The following is a 27,204-nucleotide window of genomic DNA, read 5'->3' as shown; positions in this document are numbered from 1 at the left end:
CGAATGTTTAATGACATTTTTTTTACTGTTTAATTAGATTGGATGAAGGACGAAATAGCATATTTCAAATCAAACAAGCATACACAATCTTGACAATCATATTATACGAAATGGAATATATTGGAGTCATTTAAAGATGTCCACTGGTTCACTCCACTATAGCGTGTCCCCCGAAGATCCAAAGCAACAACAAAAAAAAAAGATATAATAAATTAGTCAACGTTAACATTATTGTTATTATATGTCAACAGATTGTTGGATTTCATAACATTCTATATTTCTTAATGTTGTTCTTGATACTCACAGCTGATCGGCCCAATGGTCATGAATTTGAGGGGTAGTCCTGCAGTTCTGCGAGCGAAGCGTTTGGCCCTCCTTGAGCAGGTCTGTCAATGGTGAGAGAATATGAGTAAATATACACAGGTGAATAGAAAACACAACAGACAGTCCTATTTTCGCCAGTGATATACCCCTTATTCCTAAACTTCTTTGCCTTTTTTTACTATTTTGAAAAACATTTTTGAATAGTTCAAATAGCCGATCTACAAGCGTGTCGATGTAGATCGGCTAGTTGAACAATTTTAAAATGTTTTCAAAATAGTAAATAAAAAGGCAAAGAAGTTTAGGTATATAGCATGTCAAAAATAGAGCCAGTGGAGTATATTCACAGTACTTCCCGAACATCTGCACTAATACTGATTTAAAGGACCACTGCCAACATGTTTTTGTCTAATCACAGCTTTGACCATACACCACTGCCAACATGTTTTTGTAGGCTTTAGTTTAATGTTATATATATTTTGTCTGTTTACATTTACTCAAAGGTCAATAAAAAGAAGAAAATATATATTCTGGCTAACATTACTGAGCCATTAAGGGGCTATTTTCAGTTTATTTTCAGCTTTTCAAATCGAATGTTAAAATGCATTCAAAATGCAACATAACAAAGCCTTGTCAGATAAAACCGTCATAGTGGAAATCCCACGTCGGACTACCTATCTAAAGCAAGTTTCCAAGTCTTTGCAAGTTTCATTTTCATACCATAATTAAATGAAAGGTAAAGGGTTCCTCAAAGACCAAACAAACCACTGTATACTTTGTAAAAGGTTGGCAATATGTCAAGTGAATGAAATGGAGCAGTGTGAAACTTACAGGAGTACAAGAGGAGGCTGTCTGGTCACACATGTGGAGTGTACAGTGAAGGAACATGTCGCCTTGGCTTCTTGTTCTTCCGAACAGGAAGAGCAGGGTAGAAAATCTAGCCTTGAGGGAAGTGCCGTTCTCATCCACTGTCACCTGACCTGGACGACCTGGACACCTAGGGGGTACAAATCGGTCCGGTTGTAAGCCCATGCCACATCACTATCTCATTCTCATCCCTCATTCCTTTCCTTTAAGTACATTTTGATGCCAATACTACAGTACTTTTACAAAATTGCAGTATTGATACTCTTACTTAGCTTAAGTAAAACACTTGAGTACTTTTTCCACCACTGGATTCCACCACACACACACACACACACACACACACACACACACACACACACCATACCCCACTCCAACCCAACCCTCTATTTTATATTGTTCTGCTGAGGCTGAGGAAATTACACATACATGTTTTTGATGTAGTAGTATCGTTCAGAGTCTTCTGGGCTTGACGAGTGACTGGCGTAGCAGTCGTACAGAACGACCACAAACCTCTCATCCATTTCCTCCACAGACACTTGTACGTGCAGGGTAGAGCCCACCGTCAAGGTGAGGTTACCTGCCGGGTAAGGCTCTGTGTAGTTGGCGTTTTGAAATAAGGTCACGGAGGTGTTGGGTTGTGAGGCCACGCTTGAAATGCTATTGTCCAACTCCATCCTGTCAAGGAAACATGGCACTTAAAAGGATCATAACGTACCAGTGGTATAATAATATTAATAAATTAATGATGAAAAGATAATTTCTATTTGTTACGCACTTATTTATCTTCATTTCTGAAGACAATCTCAAAGTGCTACATTGAAAGAGAAAAATAATAATAATTCAGGTATGTTTTCCTGCATATGAAATGTGCTATAGGCCTACAAATATAATGGTATGGCAGCAATTCATTTAAAGATGTTTTATAGATTTGTTTTAACTGTCGCATGTCGATGCCTGTGTTTTCAGCACCATTAGCAACTTTTATATATAGTAGGTTACTTACTGAAGGAATGGACTGATAGCTGCAAGGCTGGCCTCTGCGTACAAGGGATAGGTACAAGAGAAGGGGAAACTCAGGGGTGCAGATCCATCGTTTTCAGGGTAGACAAATAAACTGTTGGAGTAGGTGGCATGGGTGCCATTGGTCTGTAAGACAGAGGTTACATGAATGATCAGTCGAGTGAGTGAATATCTAGCCAGCTTGTAATCGATGTTATGTACTACATAATTAGAAAGTGTAACAGCAAATCAGTCATACAATACATCATAATAAAATGAGAAGACTAAGAGTTTAAAAGCCTTGGTCCTACTCCTAACACCCTAGTAGTGAGTACTATGTGAGATATTTTGTTTGGGTCCAAAGTGTTGGACATACATCACATGTTTCATGGCAATCTACCCATTCCATTTTTTCTATATATTGTGTGAACATTTCTGACTTAGCATGCGCTAGAAGAAAATACATCAAAATAGTTACTCTTGCAATTTTCTCATGGTATTATATTAAAATATATTATCTTGTTGTGCAACGTTTCCATTTTGGCCTCAGGGTGGCACTAGAAGAAAGGTCAAAGTGTTGGATGGACAGATGGACCAATGAACTGACATTGCCATCTTTGCTTCTAGCTGGGCTAAAAAACACAATGCATGGTTTTACATCAGAACTCCTGTAACATAAGGTTCAGTTTAACCTCTTCTAACTCTAATGTGCTGTGCCCAAGAGCATCACTGTCGTAGCCTCCTGCAGCTGAATTATAAGTAGACACACACAAATCATATTGGAGAAGAGGACAAGACTTTTGTGTCTATTGAGAAAAATATTCTTCACAGTCTTCACAACAGCAGCAGCACAGAGTTCGTAGACAAAATGCTCACCTTGAACATGTTGCCACAGACGTTAGCCCGAGTTTGCACATGGTACCACACTCTGTCATCACGTACTGTGAAAGATGAGCAGGACTGGTCGGCCAGGTGACCAGAGGACACATTCAGCCCGGAGTATGACTGGCTAGTGCCACTAGTCAGGGAAATTTCAATTTGACTATGGCCACATATAACTTCAGAAACTGGAGGACGATGGGTACGTCACAGAGGGAAAGAATAAAGTGGAAAAGTGAAAAGACAGCAAGCAACAGTAAAATACATTCAGTAGCCTGGCTGCCTAACAATAGGCTATATCGCTGTCTAGCCTATTCATGTTTACCTCTTTTAGCACAGACAACGCCAGCAATTTCACCACGACCACATTTTCCGGTTCCCCGTACCTGACCTGTTGAATGGAAACAAGACCGCAAGGATTTTTTTCCAGTGATATCCTTTTAGACTAAGTGTTTGACTGTACTCTGTACTGTTTACATTTCTGACTAATAAAGTATTTAATCAATCACTTACTTGTATTCAAACCTTTAGGTGTGCACAGTGCAAGCTCTGATTCGTCGCCTGTGCAGCTCACATCATCCAACCAGATGTTCATTTCTTCACTGCTCTCTCCTAAAGATCTACCCGTTTTTGCTTCCAGCGCCCTGCCACAGCCAATTTGTCTACACACCACCTGGGCATCCTTCATGTCCCAGCCGTCGTCGCACACTGTCCCCCACTCCTCTTTGAAAAAGATCTCCACTCTGCCGGAGCAGACCTCGCTGCTTCCACTTATGAGGCGAATCGTACCCTCTTTTATATCGACATGCATGTCCATGACCATTTTGTCAAAATTGTCAGTGGGCTGAGGCTCTGCTAAAAGAGGAAAACAGCAATCAAGAATTCAGAGCCACCGAACAAGCTTTATTATAATATACCATATTATTATACATAATAATGGCATACACACTATATTCTCAGTTTTCTGAACATTCTATACCCTATAGTGACAATATCTTTTAATTTTGTATTCACAATGTATTGAAATCCAGAAGTACGGTATGTGGTAAATACAGTATACTGTACTTACATATTTTCTAGTAACTAAAGTTTTAAAATAAAGGTAGTGGAGTCAAGTACAATTACCTCAAAATTGTACTTCAGTAACAACTATCATGGGCTCTGTTTCGTCCATGCTAAACCCCTTATCCCTGAACGTTGCCTTTTTTACTATTTTGAAAAACATTTTTGAATCGTTCAACTAGCCGATCTACATCGAGACGTGAGCTTGTATATCGTTATCGGCTATTTGAACAATTCAAAAATGTTTTTATATTTCAAAATAGTAAAAAAAATAAAAATAAAAAACGTTAGGGATAAGGGATTTAGCATGGACAAAAATAGAGACCCATATCCAGTGGTGGAAAGTAACTAAGTATTTACTCACGTACTGTACTACAATTTTGAGGGTTTTTTTTTTTTTTTTACTTTAGTGGAGATCTCAGAGGCAAATATTGTACTTTTTACTATTATTATTACAAAACATTATATACATTTCGCCCATTTGAAAATAGCTGATTTACAAGCATACAATACGTCGCGATGGAAAACATTGTGAGCTTGTAGATCGGCTATTTTCAAATATGGATAAACATGAAATGGGACATTCTGCAAAAGAGTACTTTCTACTTTTATTTTATTTTAATACCAGTAATTTTACTCAAATATGTTTTTTTATTCCAGCCTTATACTAGTAACAGTATTTCTACATTGCAGTATTGATACTTTTACTTAAAGTAAATGATTTGAGTACTTTTCCCACCACTGATCATATCAATAGGAGGACATTAGAGTCAGTTACCTGTAGCCAGGTCCAGGTCTTCCGCAGTTGCAAACTCTGGACCTTCCACCATCCCCTGTCCAGTGACTGTCTGTATGAGCAGGACTAACAGAACAACCTGCACTCTCACCATGGTCCACATCCTGGAGATCAGACAGAGAATATATACACAACTGGTTCAATGCAAAGCTGGAACATTTTACTTACAGTATAATGATACGTTATTGTTACCACACCTGAAAATCACCTCCAGGAAGAAATAGAGAAACTTCTTTGACGGATCCCTCTCCTTTTACCTTGCAGAGGTCACGTTAGAGAATTTATAAGCCTATGTTGGGGGTAGTATAGGGAGATCAGTAAAACATGGACATGCTTGTTTGATATTATTTACTAGGTTATAACGATAACAATATTTTTATTACACTTTATTTGTGGCTATCAAAACAAAAACAAGGTCACAAAGTGACGGCAAGACCGATTAAAAGAGCACAGTTAGCTACTTTTGAGAGATACAATAAAAGAGATTACATAGATAGGCCTCTGTTGAACCCACGGGAGACATCCGGTCGCCAGAGGCGGCGGCACAATAGTTTTAGAGAAGTACTGTAAGTAAGCCATGCCGAGCCATGAGGCCCATATAGCCTAGGGCAGGAGCCTATCTCCTGTTTCTTTTTGCTGTGGATTCTAACATTACACCTAGCTACATGTTTAGGCATTTGTTACACATTCCAGTTCTGACATTTATTTCAGACTAGTATGTGAAGTCTGCCTGCATGTGCTATTAGCTCATTTTGGATGAAAACAGTTTTTCTCTTCTCAGTTAGTCTTGCCGTCATGACTGTCTCTGTATTAAAATCACACCCGTGTGAACGGTGCAACTCCCCTCTCCCCCAGCCCCCCCCCCCCCTCATCTCTCTCTCTCTCTCTCTCTCTCTCTCTCTCTCTCTCTCATTAGCAGGCAACAGTGCAGCACTATCTCTCTCTCTGTTTCTGGCACAACAGCGCCCCTACTGGTACTAATAGTCATACTGGTGCTCATAGTCACATAGGTGCATGGGTTAACGTCACATAGGCGGACACATAGGTGAACACGGACATTGCTGTTCCTTGGAGTGGTTGCACCACTCAAAAAGAGTCCCCTCCTGTTTCTGTTGCTTGAGGCAGCTTGGTGTACAAGTACACCCCCTGACGTGACGCTAGTATGTCGCAGGGACTTTCCCCAATCCAACCCTTGCTGCATGCTGAGTGCCAAGCAGGGATGTACAGTATTGGGTCCCATTTCTAGAATCTTTGGTATCGGACCCGGGCCGGGAATCAAACCCCGACCGCCCAGACTTAGGGAGGTTCAGTCTAACAACAAGGCCAACCTTAAGTGTGCCCGGATCTCCGCTTTGTTCTAAAGGCCACTGTGCTGGTGAGATGCAGCAGGGTAAAACATCACACACAAAACCACTGTAGGCTTTACACTGTACACTCAATAATGAACAATACTATATGTAACATTGTCCCTTTAACCCATTTTGGGTGGGAACCCCTTTTGGTGTTAACATTATGTTATGCTTTAGCTATTGAAAAATAGCAGATCTACAAGCTCATAGCGCGCCACCGAGTGGCGTGCTACGAGCTTGTAGGTCTGCTATTTTTGAAAAATCAAAGAACGACTGACATAGAAACATTTTTCAGAAAACTGTCAGGATGTAGAAGACATTTTTAGAATCTGATCTCAGGTCAAAATGGGTAAAGGGTAATGCATGAAAGGGGTGCCCAGGTCAAACATGAGGCCTCACACCTGACAGGTTTGAGGCCTCATGTTTGACCATGAGCCTGATTTGAGTGTTTGGGGACCTGGAGGCATGAGGTGTACAGCCTAGCACTTGGTAAGAAAACCTCAAACAAATGTTGACGTTTTGATAATTAACTTTGATTTTATATAGGGATATAAAACACAAGCAACCAGTATACAAACAAGACACCCCTATGCCTATGGCCTGCAATATGCATAACTGCACACAGTCAGTTTCATTACATTATCATGCACTATGACTATGCTAAGACAAGATTATAAACCAGTTAGATATTCATTTAAACCATAACCAGTGTTTTCTAATTAAATCAAACGATCATTTTCATGACCATTTTGCCAAACCAGCTAACTCAACCTGCTTAGCCATCCTTTTCCCTTCATAAATCAGTGCTATTGAACAACAATATTATGTTATACTTGTCTTTAGCTATTGAAAAAAAGCACATTTACAAGCTCATAGTGCGACACCGAGTGCCGCGTTAAGAGCTTGTAGATCTGCTATTTTTGAAAAATCGTGAAATTTGGCACAAATCTTTGAATATATATATATCCAGTATAGAAATGTGTGTTCACTGATCATTTATCTTTAATAAATGTCTTATAGCCTTAATATGCCTATGTTACTGTAGATAGACTACAATTGTATGCTGTCTTAATATTAGAACTGAGTATATTAGTGTTTGCATATTCTAAGTTTATCATTTTAGGAGACAGTCTGTATAGAGGTACCTTATGAGAGATCTAATTGTGCCATGACTCATGTCTCCTGGCCTGGGTGCCAACAGCCAAGGCTGGGTCACACTGACTGAACCCATACCAAAGCATTACTGGCTTCCCAGAATCCTCCATGACCTCCACCTCCCAGAGTCAATGGCACCATGATTGCTGATAGTACAGCTAAACTTAAATGGCACCATGATTGCTGATAGTACAGCTAAACTTAATGGCACCATGATTGCTGTCTGATAGTACAGCTAAAAACACAACAAGTGATATGTTCAGGGTCCCTGCTTTTGATTGATTGAATACTTCATTAGACAGAAATGAGGTAATGCCTAGCCAGCTGTATCTACTGTTTCTGTAGCGTGAGGCAGCTTGCTGTACAAGTACATACCCTGGAGTCTGGACATGACGCTAGTATGTCACAGGGACTTACCCCAATCTAACTCTTGATGCTGAGTGACAAGCAGGGAGGCACTGAGTCCCAGCAAAAGTAATATGATTTTGGCAGTGAATGGGAAAAAATGTGTTTACCTCCCCTTGAAAGATGGATTTTCTGAAGAATTACTGTATCCACAATATAGCTATAGCATCTCTCCTCTCCTTTTTCTATGGAAAACAGGTCATTAAACATACTGTAATCCTTTAATTGTTTTTGAGTCGACAATTTACCCAGACAATTTAGTCGTTATGCCAATCCCTGATTTGGATTCAAACCCACAAGAACGAGGCAGAAAATATGGCCTGATGATGGGGTGTTAAAGATAAAGTGTTGTACTGTATGAGTGCTTGTGTATTGGTAGTGTGGCATTGTTTCATGTTGTATAACTGAGCATAAGCCCTGATGAAGTGGTCGATAAGTCTGTTTCTGCAAGTGAATGAGGTCAACCTTTTCATATCAAGGTCCCCCTAATTCATTCTATAAAATCCTAAATCGGTGGTTCTCACACTTTCAAGATTTTTCAAAAATATCAATATCAAAGTGACGAAGTGATGCTCTGTGAGCCTGCCCTGTACATATCTGATATTTTTGAATAGCCAACGCAAACATCTCAAATTATTGTAATGGGTTAGGTTAATCCAGTTGCACGTCCATGCCCTTTTACTCCATGTTTCCTGTTGGTTTCCACTGTGTTATCTAACAAAGCAGACCGCAATTATCTATATCAATTATCTTAAATACACAAAAGCTAAGGCACTGGTGTCGTACTTCTGGTTTACCGGAACGGGGTTCAACTCCCTGCAGTGCCCTGCTCAATGTGTTGTATTTACCGGAAAAATTGAGTGTTGCGGAGGATGAGAAACATTAGCAAATTGCGGAAAATTTGCGCAGTGTTTTTTCCGCAATTTCTGAAATTTCCGCAATTACCATTTCCGCAATTCTGCAATTTCCATTTCCGCAATTACCATTTCCGCAATTTCCATTTCCGCAATTTCCACAATTACGATTTCCACAATTCCGCAATTTCCATTTCCGCAATTTTTATCTTTTATCTTAACCATTTCATGAAGATTATAAAGTCGTATCTATTCTTGTCTTGAGTCCTTGACATTTCTGTAGCTGGTAAAAAAACAAACATCAGACCCATCTGAAGTGAGTGGTGCTGTACTGTACTTTAATTTTTAAAGACACTTAAAGGTACTTTCAACAGCTAACTTATGAAAAACAAATGTTTATTACAAGAAATCTTGTGAACAGAGAAAACACATCAATTTAAAAGGTCAACTTAACAATCATTTTCCTTTGAAAGTTTTCAATGAACTTTACATCACTTTACATGTGCAGCCAGGTAACACAAAAATGTCCAAATTATAGGAACACTATGAAAGGAGTTCTACATAATGGTTGAGTCACGTTCAGAAGTAACAGTGGCAAGACAAAAGACAAGCAAGTTGTTGATTCAGTCCACGTTAGCCCAGTCACTTTGCTGTACTCCTTAGTATAAAAACTCGTCCCTGCGAAACATAAAGCCTAGAGACTAATGCTTGTACTTCAGAAAAGCTGTCAGGAAGCACTGTGTTTGGCCTTACCATTTCCTTATTTACAGTAATATACAGGCCTTATGGCAGCAATGAGCTAACTAATACATTGCAGAAGCAGTGTATTACTGTGGAACCAACAGCAGTACTATTTGTTACTCATACAAATACAAGCTAAATAATAAATGTGGCCCCTTTAGTTGTTGTAGGGGTATTGGCCAAGTACATTTGCACATACTTGAAATTTGTCCTCGGCCGGTCCACGCTGTATTGAGCAGCTGAATCGTGCCTAAAACACAGAGACCAGTCTACCAGACCTAGAAGTATGCAGAGCTGTGCCACGGTCCACCGGGTGGCATAGACTTTTGCTTGGCTCTATCTGTATATAAACTAAATTGAAACATGCTCAAATGATCAAAACAAAAATGGTCAGTTCAGTCATGTGTGATTTGACATCACTGTCACAATCACACTTTGCCTCGTTTTGCCTGTCCTTCGACTGGTGGTGCAGCCCTTTTGTTGCGATGGTGAGGAAAGGTTGGCATAAGTTCAGCTTTGCAGGCTGGAAAGAGCAGAGAACACAGGCTGACTACCAACACTGACTACCAACACACACTGACAGTAAACAACTCTCTTTGTTTGTTGTACTTACGTAAAGGTTTCTCCTTGAAATAGGAACTCTCTAAGCAATCTTTGGCAGTAGCCCTGAATTTAATAAACAAGAAAAAGACATGAGGTCATGATAGCATATTTGTACAATATACTCCTGCAGCCTAGTTATCGCATGTGTGTGTGTGTGTGTGTGTGTGTGTGTGTGTGTGTAAAGTTCAACTCTGTTTCACTCCAAAGGACGTGTGTGTGTGTGTGTGTGTGTGTGTGTGTGTGTGTGTGTGTGTGTGTGTGTGTGTGTGTGTGTGTGTGTGTGTAGGCTAATGCATGAAATGTAATGCATGTGTAGAGTCGGTACCTGCGCTGTGGATGGTACATGAAGAGCAGGTTGAGTAGTCTGTGGCCAGCTTCAGACAGCCAGGTGAATTTGTTCTTCAGGTTGTTGTATGGCTGCTTCCTCAGACTGTACTGGCCAACAAGAGGGAGTCGAGAGAAACCCTGCATGCACACACACACAGTGTTGCGTGCAGGCATCATACATAACATAACTATCAAAGCTCAGGGATGCTAGGTTATTTACTGATTTGTTTAATGATTTATGTCATCATTCATTACACATAATACATATTCAGAGGCTGAATGCTTACAGGCCAGATGCTCTCATTGGGTGTGCCCAGCAGCTGAACGATCATGTCTACCTGCTGGATCTCAGAGTTGCCGGGCAGCAGGGGCTTGTGTGCCAGCAGCTCAGCCAGGATACAACCTACAGCCCTGCAGACAAACATCTCAAATCAGCTGACAGATAACCTTGGTGTCTTTCGAAAACAAAATTGAGAGGGGGAAAAAAACACCCTAAGATTAGGCCTTCACAGAGTTAGAGATGTTTATTTGAAATGCCTTTGTTGTGGGAAAGGCCGTCGGTCTCGGGAGTCGATCCCGCAGTACACCATCCGGCTGGTTTGGCAGTCTAGGTGCCCAGACAGTTGAGCTAACCGCCCCGGCCTCTATGGACTTTTTAACGTTTGTTTATAGCACTTATGATAAATCTTTGCCAGCCAAGTCTATGGACTTTAATGTTTATTTAGGGCACTAAATGACGATGTAAGGCGTCATGTAGCCAATATAAATACATCTTGAGACTGATCCCGTTTTATACCAAACTGCTACCCCTTAATTCACACAAGTGGGTTTTTTTTTAATCGTGTTAGACCGTGGAGTCTCACCACATATCCAGTGCCGATGTCTGTGTCTTGGTCCCTAGGAGGAGCTCTGGTGCTCTATACCTGGTGAGAAAGAGACAGATAAAGCTTAAATTATACTTTGCTGTATGACTCACAAGAAATAGTTTTTCAGTTGAAAATCTGTTCTTGCCCGGTAACAGGGTCTAATAACAGCGTGGCTTCCATGTGGATCTCCAACTTCATTATGTCAATAATGTGACATCTGCCATCTCCATATTTGGGGAGGTTTTGAGCCTGATTCGAGTGCCATTGACTTCAATTATAAAATTCCAAGTTTCAAACAGATAAAGTTAAATATTAAAGAAATATAAAACATTTGGATTTACTTCCTTAGCCTACTGACAGTGTGCACCTACAATTTGGCACTGATTGGTCCCCAGACTCTCACACTGTCACTGTATCATGGGCGGGAAGACATTTGATTGGATAGTGAGCCAGTCAGCCAAACAAACAGATAAAGTCATTAAGACAATGAGAGAGACAGGCAGTCAAACAACATGCATTCAAATGATGAGCGACAGTCAGACTGAGACGCAGAGACAATCAGAGAGTCAGCGGGAGAACAGCTGATGAGCATGGATTAATTAGAGGGATTAATATGATACATACAGTACAAGGGCAATCTTAATACAAGGTTCAGCTATGGAGCATGCACACACACACACACACACACACACACACACACACACACACACACACACACACACACACACGTACGTCACTCACCACAATGTGACCACTCTGGGGGTCATAGGCTGCATGGGTATGCCGTTCATACGGGCCAAGCCAAAATCAGCTGTAAAGAGAGAATAGTGAGAAACCTTTTTAGCAAAGTCAAGTTTATTTAAATTGCCCTTCCTCACTGTTACAGCGTCAAATGGCTTTACACACTCTTTACATACTATTTAATTTAACACAGGAGCAAAACAACACCCCTGTCCTCAATTGGGCAAGGACCGCTGGTTAAGAGATGGTGGTAGTTTTATTATGGTATAAACTCACCTATCTTTACACAGCCCTTGTCTGTCATCAGCAGATTAGACACCTTCAGGTCCCTGGTAACAAGACACACAGTACAGAGATTACAATCATCATAGTGTCGACCACATAATCACACATTGTCCCTGGTTTGATTCCACTAGGCAACCGGTTGTTGCATGTCCACCTATTTCTGCTGTTCGTTTCCTTTCTCTCGATTGAAGCATTTGGAAAAGTCATCCTGCAGTTGGATTATTTCCATGAAGTAGTTGGATAAATACATTATACATGAAGAACTGACTTAGAAAAAACATAATTACGGATTTACGGGCAGCTGATAATGTCAGTTTTGCCAATATATCAGCCACAGCCGATTTGTCCCGAACTAGAGTCAGAATACTGTATACCAGTAAACTGCAATTAATCGTCATGTAAACTTTCATAATGGTGACAGGCAGCTGGCAGCCCTACCTGTGTAGAATGAAGTTATGGTGGAGATACTCTATGCCCCACAGCAACTGAAGGACAATACATTTCACCTGGAAATATCAAAGTCAATTGGGCATTAGTTCATAGAGGACATCTAATGAAAGAAACATACATATTGCACTTTAATGCAACGTGTAACTGAAGTTACCAAACACAAATACCAAAACTAAAAGTGGTCTTAAGACCAAGGACACCCTCAATTTCAAACACCAGCTTTTAAATAGAAATAATTCTTGAAAGACAGAACAGGCCAAAAGAGTTTTTGTCATTTCTAGACATAGATTTTCCACTCTGACCTACCTGAGCCTCAGAGAATGGAGTCTGCATGTTCTCCAGTAAACTGGCCAAGTCTTGTTCACAGTAGCTCATTACCAGAAACAGGCTGGATAAGACGGAGATATAAAACAGACAAACTCAATATTTATTATTTTATTTTATTTTAAATCTCAAGTTAACATTGTTGCATTTGATGGCAATGGCAATTTGTGCAAGCTAAAAACAGCACAACAAAACCCTAACAACATCATCAATCATCAATAAGAAAAATATACAAATTCCCTAAAATACAAATCCCTAAATATTCCCTAAAATAAACGAGCCGAAAACCTCACATCTGCTGCCTATTCCACATCATTATGTAAATTATAAAATGATGACTCCTACAACAAACTCCTACTATACACATGAGACATATGAGGCAAATGTTCATTATTAGATTATTATTCATATAAATAATTGTATCATAAATCATTCTAAAATCTGATCAGTGGTTTTCAACCTGTGGTAGTGTAACGTTGGTGGTACGAGAGGCACCCTCTGGTGGTACGCAGAGGAATCTCTACTAGGTGTGTGTGGACAACATTAGGATCAGCCTCAAGCAATTCCACATAGACAGCACAAGCTTGGAAGACCTTGCTCGAAATAGAAGCACATGGAGGAAAAGTCTCTATGAGGGAGCCATATTCCATGAACGCAATCTCCGCCGGGCTGCCACAGTCAAGAGGCAGCAACGGAAGGAGAGAGCAGCAACCACCATCAGAGACCGTTCCACATCCCACCCCCAGCACCTCACACCCATGCCCACACTGCACAAAAATATGTGGTTCTAGAATTGGCCTTCATAGGCATCTGACGACCCACAACAAGGACCCCCCAGGAGGACCATCATACTCGACAGAGTGATCGCCGATGATGATGATGATGGTGTGTGAGTGAGTGAGTGAATGAGTGAGTGAGTGTTACCTCTCTAGCTGGCTTCCTATGACTACCTCCTTCAGCTCCACTATATTGGGATGTCTCAGCCTCAGGAGCAGTGTGATCTCCCGGAGACTGCTGATGGGGATACCTGCAAGAGAACGGAAATACCTCACATAAACAATAGGTTGATTTAGACAATAGCACATGCATACGGGAATGACACAAACACACACACACACACACACACACACACACACACACACACACACACACACACACACCTCCATTGTTTTTGGGAGCACCACCAGTAAACAGTTGTATCTTTGTCTATTTGTCTATTTTGAGTATGTGCACGAGAGAGAAAAACCATCCCATATCGTACATGGTCAACTCATCTCCCTCCCTTCATACCTCATTGTCTACACTACAGCAACAGGACAAGAAAATACAAAATTAAGGAGAGAATGAAACAGTCAAACCAATCTGGACAGTTAGAAGTGCATGCTCATGCCAACTTGCCAAGGTTGTACCGCTATGCACCTTTCTTGGCACATGGAGAACATGAGGGAGGGTTATTCTGTTAGGAGGGTTTACACTTTACAGCAATGGTCTTACCATCTTTCTCTTTGTCCATGCGGACTTTCTTCAGTGCTACAATCTCATCTGACTTGGTGTCCCGGGCTCGGTCTGTGGAAAAGGGAGGAACACGTGTGTTATCTAAAAAATAGTTCCAAATCAGGTACGTCCTGCAGAGAAGTTGATGTTGGATGCTAATTTGAGTAAGTAACTTACACACAATGCCATAGGTTCCTTCGCCTATACGGTTCAGTTTCTCAAACTCTTTGACACTCCTGCAGTTTCCAAACTGAAAAGGGAGAGGAAAAGGAATTCTTAATGTGTTTGCATTCTGCTGCGTTTTTGGACCTGAATATCGGAGCGAATATCGGGTCTGACGTTTTCCCGGAAAACTCATCAGTCTGCAAGGACCACAGCAGTGTGCAAACACCTTGCCTTTCGTTAGAAAGCACATTTTAGCGATTGACAAAAAAGGCAACAAAAAAATAAAAACAATTAATCCAGGTCAGGTGCATTCAGCCAGGTTGGTCAGTGATGTCATTACATGAAGCCGTGATTGAAGTTAATTGGTAAAACTGGGAATGCCAACCACCTAAAGAAAAAATTCGAAATGGGTTTTGAAATGTAAAACAGATATGTTTATGGACCCAACGCCTCAGTGGTTCTCAAAGTTTTCCATGTCAAGGACCCACAAATTATTTATTTGTCCGTGGACCAGGACCGCCATCTGAAAATATTGTGTGCAAGGAGACCCCTTACAAGAATTTTATTGTAACATGTATTTATGTATATATTTTAGTAGCAGATCTACACGCTAAATTTGTATTTTTTTTATGCAGCTTAAAGGGGCAACATCATCAAGATGTGATTCACCATGTTAATGATTTTTTTTCAGAACTCCAGTTCTAGGGGACACAGACAGCTCTAATGTATATTAATGACATAGTAAAATGTTTAAAATGAGTGGTATTCCCATTTAAGCTTATTCACTTTAGCTGGGGATTCTATTTTTGGGGTAGAACTGGGCATTATTGGAGACAGCTAGGATTTTTTTTTGGGGAGAACTGACCAAAGAACCCGTTTTACATTAGCAGATATCTGTTAGCTTAGAACCCATTTCCAATCACTTAGGCAAGTGGTTAAGTCATAGAGAGTTAAGTGCTCATTGCTCAGTTCTCCTCAAATAGTGGGTGGTTCCTTGCTGGCTGCGGTACTGACGGAACAGTTACTGTTGATACTGTTGATTGTCAAACATGAGTTTTCTCACGGATAACGATGGCAGTAAATGAAGCTGTTATGATCCATTCCTTACCCTATCCTTTTGCGGGACAGCAAATGTTCTGTTGTTCTTTATGGATTTCAGCCTTATAGGCTCCGGTTCGTCATCGCCAGCCTCCATTCTGAGATTTCCTACTCTAAATCTGCGCAAAAAAAGACACGATTTAGGATTTATTTATGTTCAAGAAAGACAGACTGTGGGCTCCGCCATTGAGCTCAGCTTGAGCTGCTAAAAGGACAACTGTACGCTTTCCCGGAGTTCGAGTAGAGTCGACAGTAGAGTAGAGCCAAGCCAACATTGGAGGCTGTACTCAGGCCTGAATATTTTTTTAATAACAGTTACAGGACTGTCCTCGGGAGTCGGGACGGGTAGAAATAAATAACACATAATAATAATAATAATAATAATAACAACAATAATAATAATAATAATAGGAATAGGAATGATGATGATGAATCAAATCAGTAGGCTTTTGATTGATTTGATTGAATAAGTATTTATTAACAGTTTGCACTAGAATTACAGTACATGGTTTATTTACAAAAAATGCAATCGTCTACCTGTAAATCTGCGCTGTGTTCAGGCATGGTTGGTCAACGTACAGTGCAGCAGCCAGCCAGCCAGCCACTATGTTTGTTTACTTTTCGTTGGGGTGGGCTGCCCCGGGCTGCCTCGTTGTGGTGTTGGGCTCCTCCACGGCGCCACCCCAAACCACGTGACCGCCGCGGAACCCGGAAGTGTACAGTCGTGTTTTACACTTTACACTTAGAGTACTTTACAGGAATCAAAATAACAGATCAATAACTGCCTGGTTTGCTGTCGAAGTGAATTAATACTGTGATCGCTCGAAATTTAGAAACGCCTCGACATGGACGGTATGTATGGAAGAGTCAACCTTCTTTGCTGTTCGCCTTTGTTTTTCGAGCTAGCGTGACAGCTAGTTAGCGAACGTTCAGCTGGGTAGCTAGTACATTATCTTACTGTCTTTGACACTTGACAGGAACAGATTTAGTAGATACTCGTTGATTTTGCCTCAGTAATGTGGCTCTGTGTTACTTCTCTCCGATTGCCTTGTCGTTTCATGTTACTTGTTTTTGCTAACCTGTTTGGCATGGTTTTGTAGTGTTTAATATCGGCATAATGCAGACCAGGGATTGTCATCAACTTCATAATTATAGGACCCCTTAGTTTAGGCCTCTGGAACCCTAGCTCTGGTCCGCTGGGACCCTAATCTTTTCATATGTTCAGTTAACTCTGAGAGTGACCTATATGGGTATGTTTGGTTCCATGTGTACACTCTTTTGACCTAGCCCGAATCGAAAAAAACCTCTACGAGAATCTAAAATGTTGGGCTAGATACTTTTGACCCATAAAGGTGCATGGATTCCCTCCAGGGACCCATGATGGGGATCCCTGCATCCCACATTGAGAAGCAGTTGTGTAGAGTAGACAATAGACATTAATGATATGTAGGCTAAATGTTTAGCATAGGGACATAAAATACAATAGAGGGAACAGAATTAATGAGGTTACAGAATGATGGAAAATCTTGATTCATAATTCAAATTAAATTTCTCTCCCTCTCCACAGAAACACTCTTCCAGTTGAAGGTACGTTTCTGAGGAAAAAGTTTGGTTGATCTAAGTTGGATATAAACCATATTTTTAATTGATTTTGTGTGTCTCAGTTTACAGCTAAGCAGCTGGAGAAGCTTGCCAAGAAGGCAGAGAAGGATTCAGAAAAAGAACAGGCCAAAGTCAAGAAGGTGAGTAAAACTCCATTATTGTGTGATGTAGTACAATTAATTGAGCTGTAACAGAAGCCAAAGGGTGTTCTGTGGTTGATTCTTGGTACTGTAGTTAGGAATCAGGATGTTCTCAGCCTGTTAAACTAAGTGTATTTTTCTGGACAAACTGAATGAACATGCATCGCAAACGGTTACATCCAAAGTGGCAAGCCCATAAACTCTTTCTACAAAAGTGTTCTTTGTCTTAGGTACTGTGTGTGTGTGTGTGTGTGTGTGTGTGTGTGTGTGTGTGTGTGTGTGTCCGCAGGCACACCATCGCGCACAGACACATCAGAAGAACCTGACGCCTTCTTCTTCGTGGGGTTTTTAGACAGCTGGTGGATGGAAAAGAAGCTCAACCTCCGCGGCTGACTGACGCGACGGACAGATTCCCGGAAACCCTCTCCTCCACGTCAGTCAGCCGCGGAGGTGGAGCTTCTTTTCCATCCACCAGCTGTCTAAAAACCCCACGAAGAAGAAGGGCATCAGGTTCTTCTGACGCGTCTGTGCACGAATGTGTGTGTGTGTGTGTGTGTGTGTGTGAGTGCTTGCGTGCATGCGTGCGCGCATCTTTACTATTGTTAGGTGTCTACAGAGGCATTTGGGTGTGGCTGTTGGCATATTTTTACCATTGAGTCATTCATCTATTATTTAGGTTTAGGACATAAGCAGACTTTACTTATTTTTAATAGGTAATAAATAGACAGTTCAAATGTTATACCCAAAGACAGATATGACAATTTTAAAAGATCTACAGTATGTTCTGCTAGCACCCATGTGTCAAGGCTGACAAGTGGCAGGCATTAGCCAGCAGATGGCAGTCAAAGTTTATTATTGAGCTGCTGTTTACTTTATGAATTATGATGCTAGTTGCTGCTGTTTACTTTATGATACCTTGCTTTCCTGACATTGGGTCTCGAAAGCTAATTGTTTTCATTAGAAACTATGATGATTGAAAATGAATGTGCTACAGTGAAATTGTGTTCCCAGCTGATTAGTTTATCTGTACATAATAGAAAGTTGAATGACTTCACTTATGTAGCAAAGGGGTGATAAAGTAGCACACCCCTTCTTGTTTCACTGGGTAGATAGATATGTCCCTGTTGAATCATGTTTGATTTCACTAACTATATTTAACCCATTTTGACTTGAGATCAGATTCTAAATATGTCTTCTACATCCTGACAGTTTTCTGAAAATGCTATGTCAGTGATTTTTCCAAAATAGCAGATCTACAAGCTCGTAGCGCGCCACTCTGTGGCGTTATGAGCTTGTAGATCTGCTATTTTTCAATAGCTAAAGCATAACGCCAAAAGGGGTTCCCGCCCAAAATGGGTTGCATTTTAATGGAAGGGTGGAAGTTGTATCATCTGTTTAGATTCTAGAGTAGACTGTAATATTATTTTGCACTTTTCATAACAAATAAGATAAAGAGCCAGGAATCAGGTTAAGATTTCAGACATCAAGCATACTTGAATTAAAAAGTTTACAAAAGATTGCAAGGCACCAGAACTTCTCACCGGGAGCAGTTAGGGATTTTCGTGTCATGCTCAAAAACACTCAACAAAAAAAATCCTTTACAAATATGAAGCTCTTCAGGCAACATGTTCAAACATTTTGGGAAATGAGAAATAATAAGCAAACATAACAATAATTTTATTGTTAAACTTTTCTGGATCAGGGACCACTTGGAAAATCTTGAACGTTCACAGTCCAATCAGCTGACCACTTAACACAGCAGCCGAATCGGAGCAATCAGAGTTGATTGTACTGATTAATCGATTGCGTTCTAGCTTCGATAAATGAAATCAACATAGTATACGTTTAAGTGGTATCACTATGAAAACATTTTCAAGTTTTAAAGATAAATACCATGTCTAAGCCACCAGGCACCCTGCAGTGAGTGCTTTTAGGCCTGCTGCTAGCAATCTCAACCAACACATCTCGAAGCTACCAACTGATTGCCCTGGGATTTGGTGTGCATCTTCATGCTCGATGGCATTGGATCTAATTTTGACGCCCCTATGATCTTTCCCCTGGTGCCACTCGTAGGCCAAAATCTCCACTTGCACATTGGCTCAGAATCTGATTGGAGGATTTTCCATGAAACTTTACTTGTTAAGAGTATTCATACTCACTGCAGCCCTAACGTTTTTAGTTACCCCATGACCTTTTCTCTATCGCTGTTCTCAGTGTGTCAACTTTTCCCGCAAAACCTCATAATTTAACATGCACACTACACAATTCTTACACAGTGTTTTCTGCTTTGAGGCGCAACCTAGGTTTAGAATTATAGTACTTATTTTATTCCACTAACGCTATTGGGGGTCCAAGGATGGCAGATTTGGGTCGGTTCAAAGCCCTTTGGGCTGGTTTGTGTGTCAACAATAGCCTCAAGATGGAGCTGGTAGGGCTTTCAGACTCTTGTCTGAGGTCTTGTTAGTTGTTACAATTGAGAAAAAAGGAGGAGGCCACACAGCTCGCAGCCATGATGCAATATTGTTTTATTTAAAATACAGAAGCACTGAGAAAACTGTTTCGCCTTTCTTCGTCCTTTTTTTCAAACTTCACAAGCGGTGGTCTCAAAAACATAAGGGAAACTTTGACAGGAAAAGACTCGCTCATGGTATAGAAAAAGAAGTAAAACTCCTTAGACTGAGACTTATATCGCACATAGCACTGACGAAGGTCTTAGGACCGAAATGTTTGCTTTTTAATTGCACCATGAGCACAGAGCACCATAAGAGCATGATAAAATAAAGTCTCAGTCTAAGGAGTTTTACTTATTTTTCTATACGGTGAGCGAGTCTTTTCCTGTCAAAGTTCAAATCAAAACCATGAGGACTATCCTGTCGAAACGTTGGTTTCAGCCATAAACATTTACTTCCCCCCCCTCACCACACACACACGGGATCAGAACTTCCCCCCATCATCATATATAATCGATGTTGTTGGTAACGCGAGCAGTCCTAACTTAACATCATGGTTTCCCCATACATATTTAGAATACAAACGCATACACGGTTCGCTTTCACGCTACTTATTCAATAAGGTCACTGTATGTTTGTCCCATTACCAGGCTCTCCAACAGAAGAATGTGGAGGTTGCCAGAGTTTATGCAGAGAACGCCATCCGGAAGAAAAACGAGGGCCTTAATTGGCTGCGCATGGCGTCTCGTGTTGACGCAGTGGCATCTAAAGTTCAGACTGCCGTCACCATGAAGGGGGTAAGTTACTATTTTTAGATGGTTATTGTGCCGCTGTCCTGCACATCTGCTACGCTCATTTATATTTTATAGGGCCTATGCCGTACCAACAATGGCATATAGAGAATCAGCTAGATCATTTTGATCATGACCTATTTTCAAATAATCCAATCACATAATCCCTTCCATTCCCTCTGAATTATATTTTCTCTTTTGTTACATCCCAGTCTTGTGGTCTAGGGGGGAAAGGGACAGAATATCCAGTAAATGAACTGGAAAAGATATCTGATCTGTGATAATCTGTGTTTATTTACATTGTTTGTTATTTACATTACACAAAATGTACTGGAGCTTGACTGGAGCTACACAAAATGTGGAAAGCAAAACAAACAAAAAGGAAACAAAACTGGTACAGCAAGCAAAAAAGGGACAACGAATGCATCAAACCAAAGTTACTCTAAGTGGGTGAAGTATAAAGCCCCCCCCTCACCTACAATTCCAAACTACGGCCTAACCTGACCTCGCCAGATTGCGGCAGTATTGAGTTCACCAGTTCCCTCCTCCTGCCTGCATCTGGGATCTCTCAAGCAGAAACGATGAACCCGGAAGCAGCGGGACAAACATTTGATATCTCCATAATCATTTCGATTGTAGTCTTGTTAGGTTGTGTTTACATTTGCGCTGTGGCAGGGCTTCAATATGTCATAAATTGATCCCGCCTCTAGCGGCCTCATACAGCCGCATATCACTCCGGCCAGAATTGGACCGGAGTACATCATCTCTGCCTCAGTTCCCAGACTCTCCCTGCTGGCAGAATGCAAATGTTGTCCAGCAGGGGGAGTGGTTTCGCCAGGCTAAGACAGGCCAACAGAACGTATGCTCTTGCACTTTTATAGAATGTTGTTAGGAATGCAAGGTATATACACTATGAATCCAAACTGTTATCTAGTATCTGAATGGAATATTCATTCTGTGCTGCACTAATCTATTTCCCCCCCCCCCCCCCCCCCTCCAGGTCACTAAGAACATGACACAAGTGACAAAGGCCCTAGACAAGGCCCTGGGCTCTATGGACCTGCAGAAAGTCTCTATGGTTATGGATAAATTTGAAACACAGGTTCAGAACCTTGATGTCCACACTTCGGTGAGTGGGAACTGTCCCCTTTGTGTTTTTGTCTGTACATAATGAGTATGTGTTATAATAATTTAGCACCATTCTGGGCTACAAAATACAAAATAGAAAATATGTGCAAGGAAGAAGGAATATACTGTAATAGTATGTCACAACATTTTATATTACTTTTGGGTGGTCAACTGCCAACTTTTGTGAGGACCTGCTGTTTAATTTTCCCTACTCCCTAATTGAGGTTTTTACATTGTTGTTCCTGACCATAGAACAAACAAATCGATTTAGGCTTGATCATTTGTGTCGATGATTAGATGTAGTTATTTTTCTTCTTATAGACTAGTAAGCTACTAACAAAGCTCCACTGTCAGCGCTGGTGTTTCTGTCTTCACGTGGTGAAATCCAATTCCAGCTTTATATTTAGATCTGTATCCCCACTGGCCACAGGGCTCTGAGGTTGGCTGTGTCTGTTAACCACCTAGATTTTCTGTGCACCTTCCATGAACCCCAGATGATGTTTTGGACCAAAATATATATATCACCTCATCTCAACGAATGGGCAGATTGCCACGAAACTTAGGTCACATTCCCACCTGATACTTCGGTAGACCCGATGCGAATGGGCGGAGAAGTTGGGATTCTTGCATATTTAATTTGCTGCGGTTTGCCTTCACACTGTCATCCGCAGCAATTGGAAACGCAGCAGGGGGGACCTTTATCAATGTGTTCCATAGCCTACACAGTGAAATCTATGGTGTTAAAATTATACTCCTAACGTGCATGTGCCGTCAGGGACTGGACCTCTCTCTCCCGCTCTCTCTCGCTCTCTCTCCCCCCCCCCCCTCTCTCTCTCTCTCTCTCTCTCTCCCTCTCTATACGCACGCAGCCACCCACTGTGCAGCAGGATTCGTTTTAATCGCAGTAAAGCTTTCTGGTGTGAATGTCACCTTAGTGCGCTCAACAAGGCAGGCACTCCATGGCCTTCCATCTCGGCGTCCATCAACCAAGCATTCCACTTGCACACAAATGATCTCAACATCTATCTAGAAAGTCGTGTTCCTTCCTTGAATAGCAGATCTCCGCCAGGCCTGGTTGCATACCCAGAGCTGTGTCAGCCGTGGGGTGCTCTGTATAGAGGCCCCTCAACATGCGATTCCAATTTAGGTATGATTGGATGTTGCGTCCGCGTGCATTATATAGCCTATGCCATTTTTGTGAGAAATTGAACAAGTTTGTGAAGGCAATTACAGGCAAAAGGTATAGACTTATATATAGATTTATGCAAACCATGTTTATTGTTTAACCAATTTGACGGAATATTCCATCATTTACAATTCTCTGTCAATTAATGTATTTTACCGACTGACTTGGTTGCTAATCAACGCCTTCGTTACCCCCAGCACCAGGAGACGTGTGTGCGCTTTCCATAGGGTCCCATTAAAATTAGGATCTTCTTTGGCTGTTACTACGAGCGCTGTCTGTGGTGATCATCATCCATCCGATGTTCGGATCTGATTTGTGATTTGTCATCGCATCGCTCCTGACATATTAATTACAATGGAGGTCTGCGAGTGAGGAACCCGGATGTGAAAACCCAGTAGCAGTTAACTTGTTTGATCAATGTCACATGATTCACAAGATCATTTGTGCGTAATTTGGTTTTTAGGGGTGGGAAAATCAAATCTCTGGAACATTAGCATTTGTAGAGCCCCCTAATGTGTATGTGAAATGGCTCTGTGTAGTTTAAAGGGCCCTCGATGTGTTGTTTGGGCCAGATCGGATGTTGCGTTAATTTTTTGTGGCATCCTTTGTTAAACGGGCCCCTCTCGCCAAATTTAGAAGCTAATTGTAATAGACAGACGGGGCCGAAAACATTATCCCCGCCCCCGGCCATTCCAGCCTGGCAGAGATAATTAATCTATGGCAAATTGGCATGAAACTTGGTCAGCACTTTATTTTCTTTTTTAAATGTTTTTTGTGGCTTTCGCCTTTATTTTATATTTTTTATGGAGGGACAGACAGTAGGCTGACAGGAAATGGGGGGGGGGGGGGTGACATGCAGTAAAGGCCGTCGAGATCGGGAGTCGAACCCGTGGCACACTGCCAGACTGGACACCATGATTCAACATATCTCATACGCGGAATAAGAGGAAGATTCAGGGATGATGAACCAGGTAGTCAGGGATGAACCAGGGATTCAGGGATGAACCCTACTCAATTTGGTGACTGAGTGCAGTGGTAGCCAACATGGTGCTTGTGAGCACCTGGTTGCCTGCAAGCAGCCAATGAGGCACCCCCTGCGCATGTTCTAAAAATAGCATGTCACGCACATGGTCTAAAAATAGCATATCACAGTTAGAGTGCATTCCAAAAATAGCCTAAATGGTGTGGCAGATATGGATTGGAAATTGCCCTTTGTGTCTAATTTTATATACAGTTTGTGTATGTGTGTGTTTTTTTCTGGACCGTGTTTAAATGTTATCACTTAAAAATGTTTAACTGATTAATGCTGAGATAAATAGAGAAATCATTAAACTAGGATGTTTAAACTCTAAATATGTTTCCCTATGATAACTTGATAAAACTTTAATGATTGTGAGGAATCAATAATTTGTGAACATACTACTAATACCTATTAGGCTATACTCTATATTAGCATATTATATGCATATTATAGTAACAATTTATTTTTTAAATGTAAATCGAGAAAATGTATATTATCTAGGCAATATTACATCGAATACAAAGTGCCCCTCGAATCACTACTGGAAAGGTTGGTGACTCCTGCGTCTAGCGAAGGAACTCTAGCTCTGGCCTGTCGGAGACCACAGTTCTACTATTTCATGGCCTACTCTTCTCTCTGTCTCTCTCTCTCCACACCAGGTGATGGAGGATTCCATGAGCTCGGCCACCACGCTGACCACGCCTCAGGACCAAGTGGATGATCTGATACACCAGATAGCAGAGGAGGGAGGTCTGGAGGTGATGGACCAGCTCAGCCAACTGCCTGCAGGAGCCAGCTCGCTGGGTGGTGGCGAGTCCTCGCGGCAGCAGGAAAAGGAGGATCAGCTGTCTCGAAGGTAGGGAGCCATATTTGTATAATATATGTATGGTGCATTTAGTGTGTACTGTATGTCAGTCTCTCTCTCTCTCTTCAATTGTATAAGAAATAGAACAAGTTTCATGAAGTCTTGTTTTTCAATGATACACATTATTTATTGTCATGCAGGTTGGCCGCTTTACGGAACTGAAGACCGGTTGAAGGGGGTGTGGCAAGCTTGCAACAGATGTTTTGAGACAGACAACTTTTTAAAGACACTGACAGGCGCTGTGTGTGTGTGTGTGTTTCTATTGAACTGTTCCTACCTTGAGGAGTTAATGAACCTATTGATTACCATCCCCTGGGCTATAAATACACACTCTTACGCTACACCTGAGAAGACTTTACCATATCTTTACCATCCTGTCTGTTCTCTCGCCTCGTTACTTTTGTTTTACTTTCACATGTTTTCTTCTCTGGGTTCTCTCTCATTCACCTTCCCCTCACGTATTTGCTGTATCTTAGTTTCCTGTCAACCTTCCTCTTTCTACCTCTTTTTTTCATTGCGCTCTCTTTCTCTCACTCACACACACACACACACACACACACACACACACACACACACACACACCCTCTGAAAATCTTCTCATGGTTTCTCTGTCTCAAGCTCTAGTCACACATCTGGATGTGTTCTTTCCTTTTGTAAAGAAAACAAAAACATTTTACATAATGTACAATGGCAAAAGAGTTTTAATAAGTATAAATATTGATATAAGGGAGTCTGTCTGTTGTAGGGTGGGTTGAAGATGTATGGGTTTTATTTTATGTTTGTCGGACTCTCTTTCAACCCGCTGTCGGACATGATTGTGACGTATGAATATGATTGAGGTGGTTCCTCCATAACTGCGCATGGAAATTCCATGAAGCCCATGCTACTGCTACAGGAAGACAGAAACCATATGCAGTAGATGGGGAAAGGGATATGTACTCATATGCTAATATGATTACGTGTATCTCGGGAGCTAAAGCATGGTGGCATGTTGATAACACTAACGGGAATCGGTAATGAGAGAGAGGGATGCAAGCCTGTTTTGCTTTTTTTCAACAACAATCCTTGATAGTTTCCCGATTTCAACTTTCAAGTGTTTTCTTTTCGTTCTGATCTGGTTATTTTTGTGCAGCTCTATTCATTATATCCCATGCCTGTGTTCTTAATTTTTGCTTTGAGCATTGTATGCCTTATTTGCAAAGCATGTGCTTGCATAGGTGCTTCCTTCTCAGTGCCTGAAATGACACTAGTGTAGAGAATGAACAGAAAGTATGGAACCTGCACTTGACCTGTCTGTCTTAACCCACTTGCAATCCTGTCATCTATTTGTCCAAGGCTCGCTCCACATCAGACTGCTCATTTGTGAGTGCTGAATAGTTCAGTGGTTCTCTGAACGGTATCTGGGAAAGAAAATCTGGTTGCCATTACAAGGTATAAGGCCACCTCTGATCAAGATATCTGTTCAGAAGTATTTAAAATTCTGGTTGCCATTACATTGGTGGATAATATTATACGGTATATGTTCTCTAAAGGGGTGAAGTTGCCCATAAGGTGCTGATCTGTTTTTAGTTTTGGGTGTCTGGCTTGTGGTGATTACAGTAAGTGAAGGCCTACCAGTGACCACATCTCTGCCTTTAAATTAGTTGGTTTCTCTGAAAAGAAGCCACCTGTGATCATCCCCAACTCCACACCCAGTCAAAATGTATTCTGGGTATCTGACTATTGATTCAACATAGATGTTTATAATTGAGTTTTTTTGTATTTGGCATTTGATTTAGTTGAGGCAGGTCTGTGCCTATGATCAACTTCACCCTTAAACCTTTCTTTCATTTTAACATGGAGGGGTTATTTATACTCAAAGGTTGAACAGACTTGGCAGTACTTTTGTTTTGTATATTTATCTTGTGAAAATAAATCTACCCTCTGATGCAGAGGCTGTAATTTGACTTCAAGTATTTGTTTTTATTTATCATTTCTATATATACTGTAGTAACTGTACATGTATTCTTTAATATGTGTGGGTTTTGCAGTGTGTTTACTATCGATGTCCTTGTGTGTTCATTGTTTAAAGCAACAGTAGATGTCACCAGAAGCACAGTCAATCGCGTCGGGTTTAAATGCCACTCACAATAGCAAGGCAATGGAAGCATAACATATGCAACTTCTTCCTCTTATGCATACATTTAGCTGTTTCTGGTCATTGTAATAGGGAAGCTCCAAAAAGTCAACCAATGAGTAAA

General features: G+C 41.1%; 2 protein-coding genes across 2 annotated transcripts; one reads left to right on the top strand and one right to left on the bottom strand.

Moving 5' to 3' along the window:
- Positions 1 to 8,999: 8,999 nt before the first annotated feature.
- Positions 9,000 to 15,977, bottom strand: cdk10 (cyclin dependent kinase 10). The gene is made up of 13 exons (XM_080761479.1): positions 15,792 to 15,977; positions 14,696 to 14,768; positions 14,519 to 14,590; positions 13,949 to 14,051; positions 13,007 to 13,088; positions 12,689 to 12,756; positions 12,242 to 12,294; positions 11,966 to 12,035; positions 11,222 to 11,281; positions 10,646 to 10,769; positions 10,357 to 10,496; positions 10,042 to 10,094; positions 9,000 to 9,951 (listed from the first exon to the last, which is right to left on the bottom strand). The coding sequence occupies exons 1-13, from the start codon at positions 15,876 to 15,878 to the stop codon at positions 9,857 to 9,859; spliced, it is 1,080 nt and encodes a 359-aa protein (XP_080617605.1). The 5' UTR covers positions 15,879 to 15,977; the 3' UTR covers positions 9,000 to 9,856.
- Positions 15,978 to 16,458: 481 nt separating this feature from the next.
- On the top strand, positions 16,459 to 26,910 carry chmp1a (charged multivesicular body protein 1A). Its single transcript, XM_080760695.1, has 7 exons — positions 16,459 to 16,633; positions 17,349 to 17,368; positions 17,446 to 17,523; positions 20,624 to 20,770; positions 21,765 to 21,893; positions 24,759 to 24,955; positions 25,105 to 26,910. Exons 1-7 carry the CDS (start codon positions 16,627 to 16,629, stop codon positions 25,124 to 25,126), a joined length of 600 nt encoding a protein of 199 aa, XP_080616821.1. The 5' UTR covers positions 16,459 to 16,626; the 3' UTR covers positions 25,127 to 26,910.
- The last annotated feature ends 294 nt before the right edge of the window (positions 26,911 to 27,204 follow it).

The sequence above is a fragment of the Protomyctophum bolini genome, assembly GCF_963924005.1.
Source record: "Protomyctophum bolini genome assembly, chromosome: 4".
Taxonomy (NCBI): Eukaryota; Metazoa; Chordata; class Actinopteri; order Myctophiformes; family Myctophidae; genus Protomyctophum; species Protomyctophum bolini.
This window is presented reverse-complemented; position numbering and strand designations above follow the sequence as displayed.

Coding starts and splice junctions, on each gene's coding strand:
- cdk10 (XM_080761479.1), bottom strand. CDS start 15,878: ATGGAGGCTGGCGATGACGAACCGGAGCCTATAAGGCTGAAATCCATA. Junction 10,770..11,221: donor ACATCGGCACTGGATATGTG/GTGAGACTCCAC, acceptor GTTTGTCTGCAG/GGCTGTAGGTTGTATCCTGG. Junction 10,497..10,645: donor CCAATGAGAGCATCTGGCCT/GTAAGCATTCAG, acceptor GTGTGCATGCAG/GGTTTCTCTCGACTCCCTCT.
- chmp1a (XM_080760695.1), top strand. Junction 17,369..17,445: donor AAACACTCTTCCAGTTGAAG/GTACGTTTCTGA, acceptor TGTGTGTCTCAG/TTTACAGCTAAGCAGCTGGA. Junction 17,524..20,623: donor AACAGGCCAAAGTCAAGAAG/GTGAGTAAAACT, acceptor TCCCATTACCAG/GCTCTCCAACAGAAGAATGT.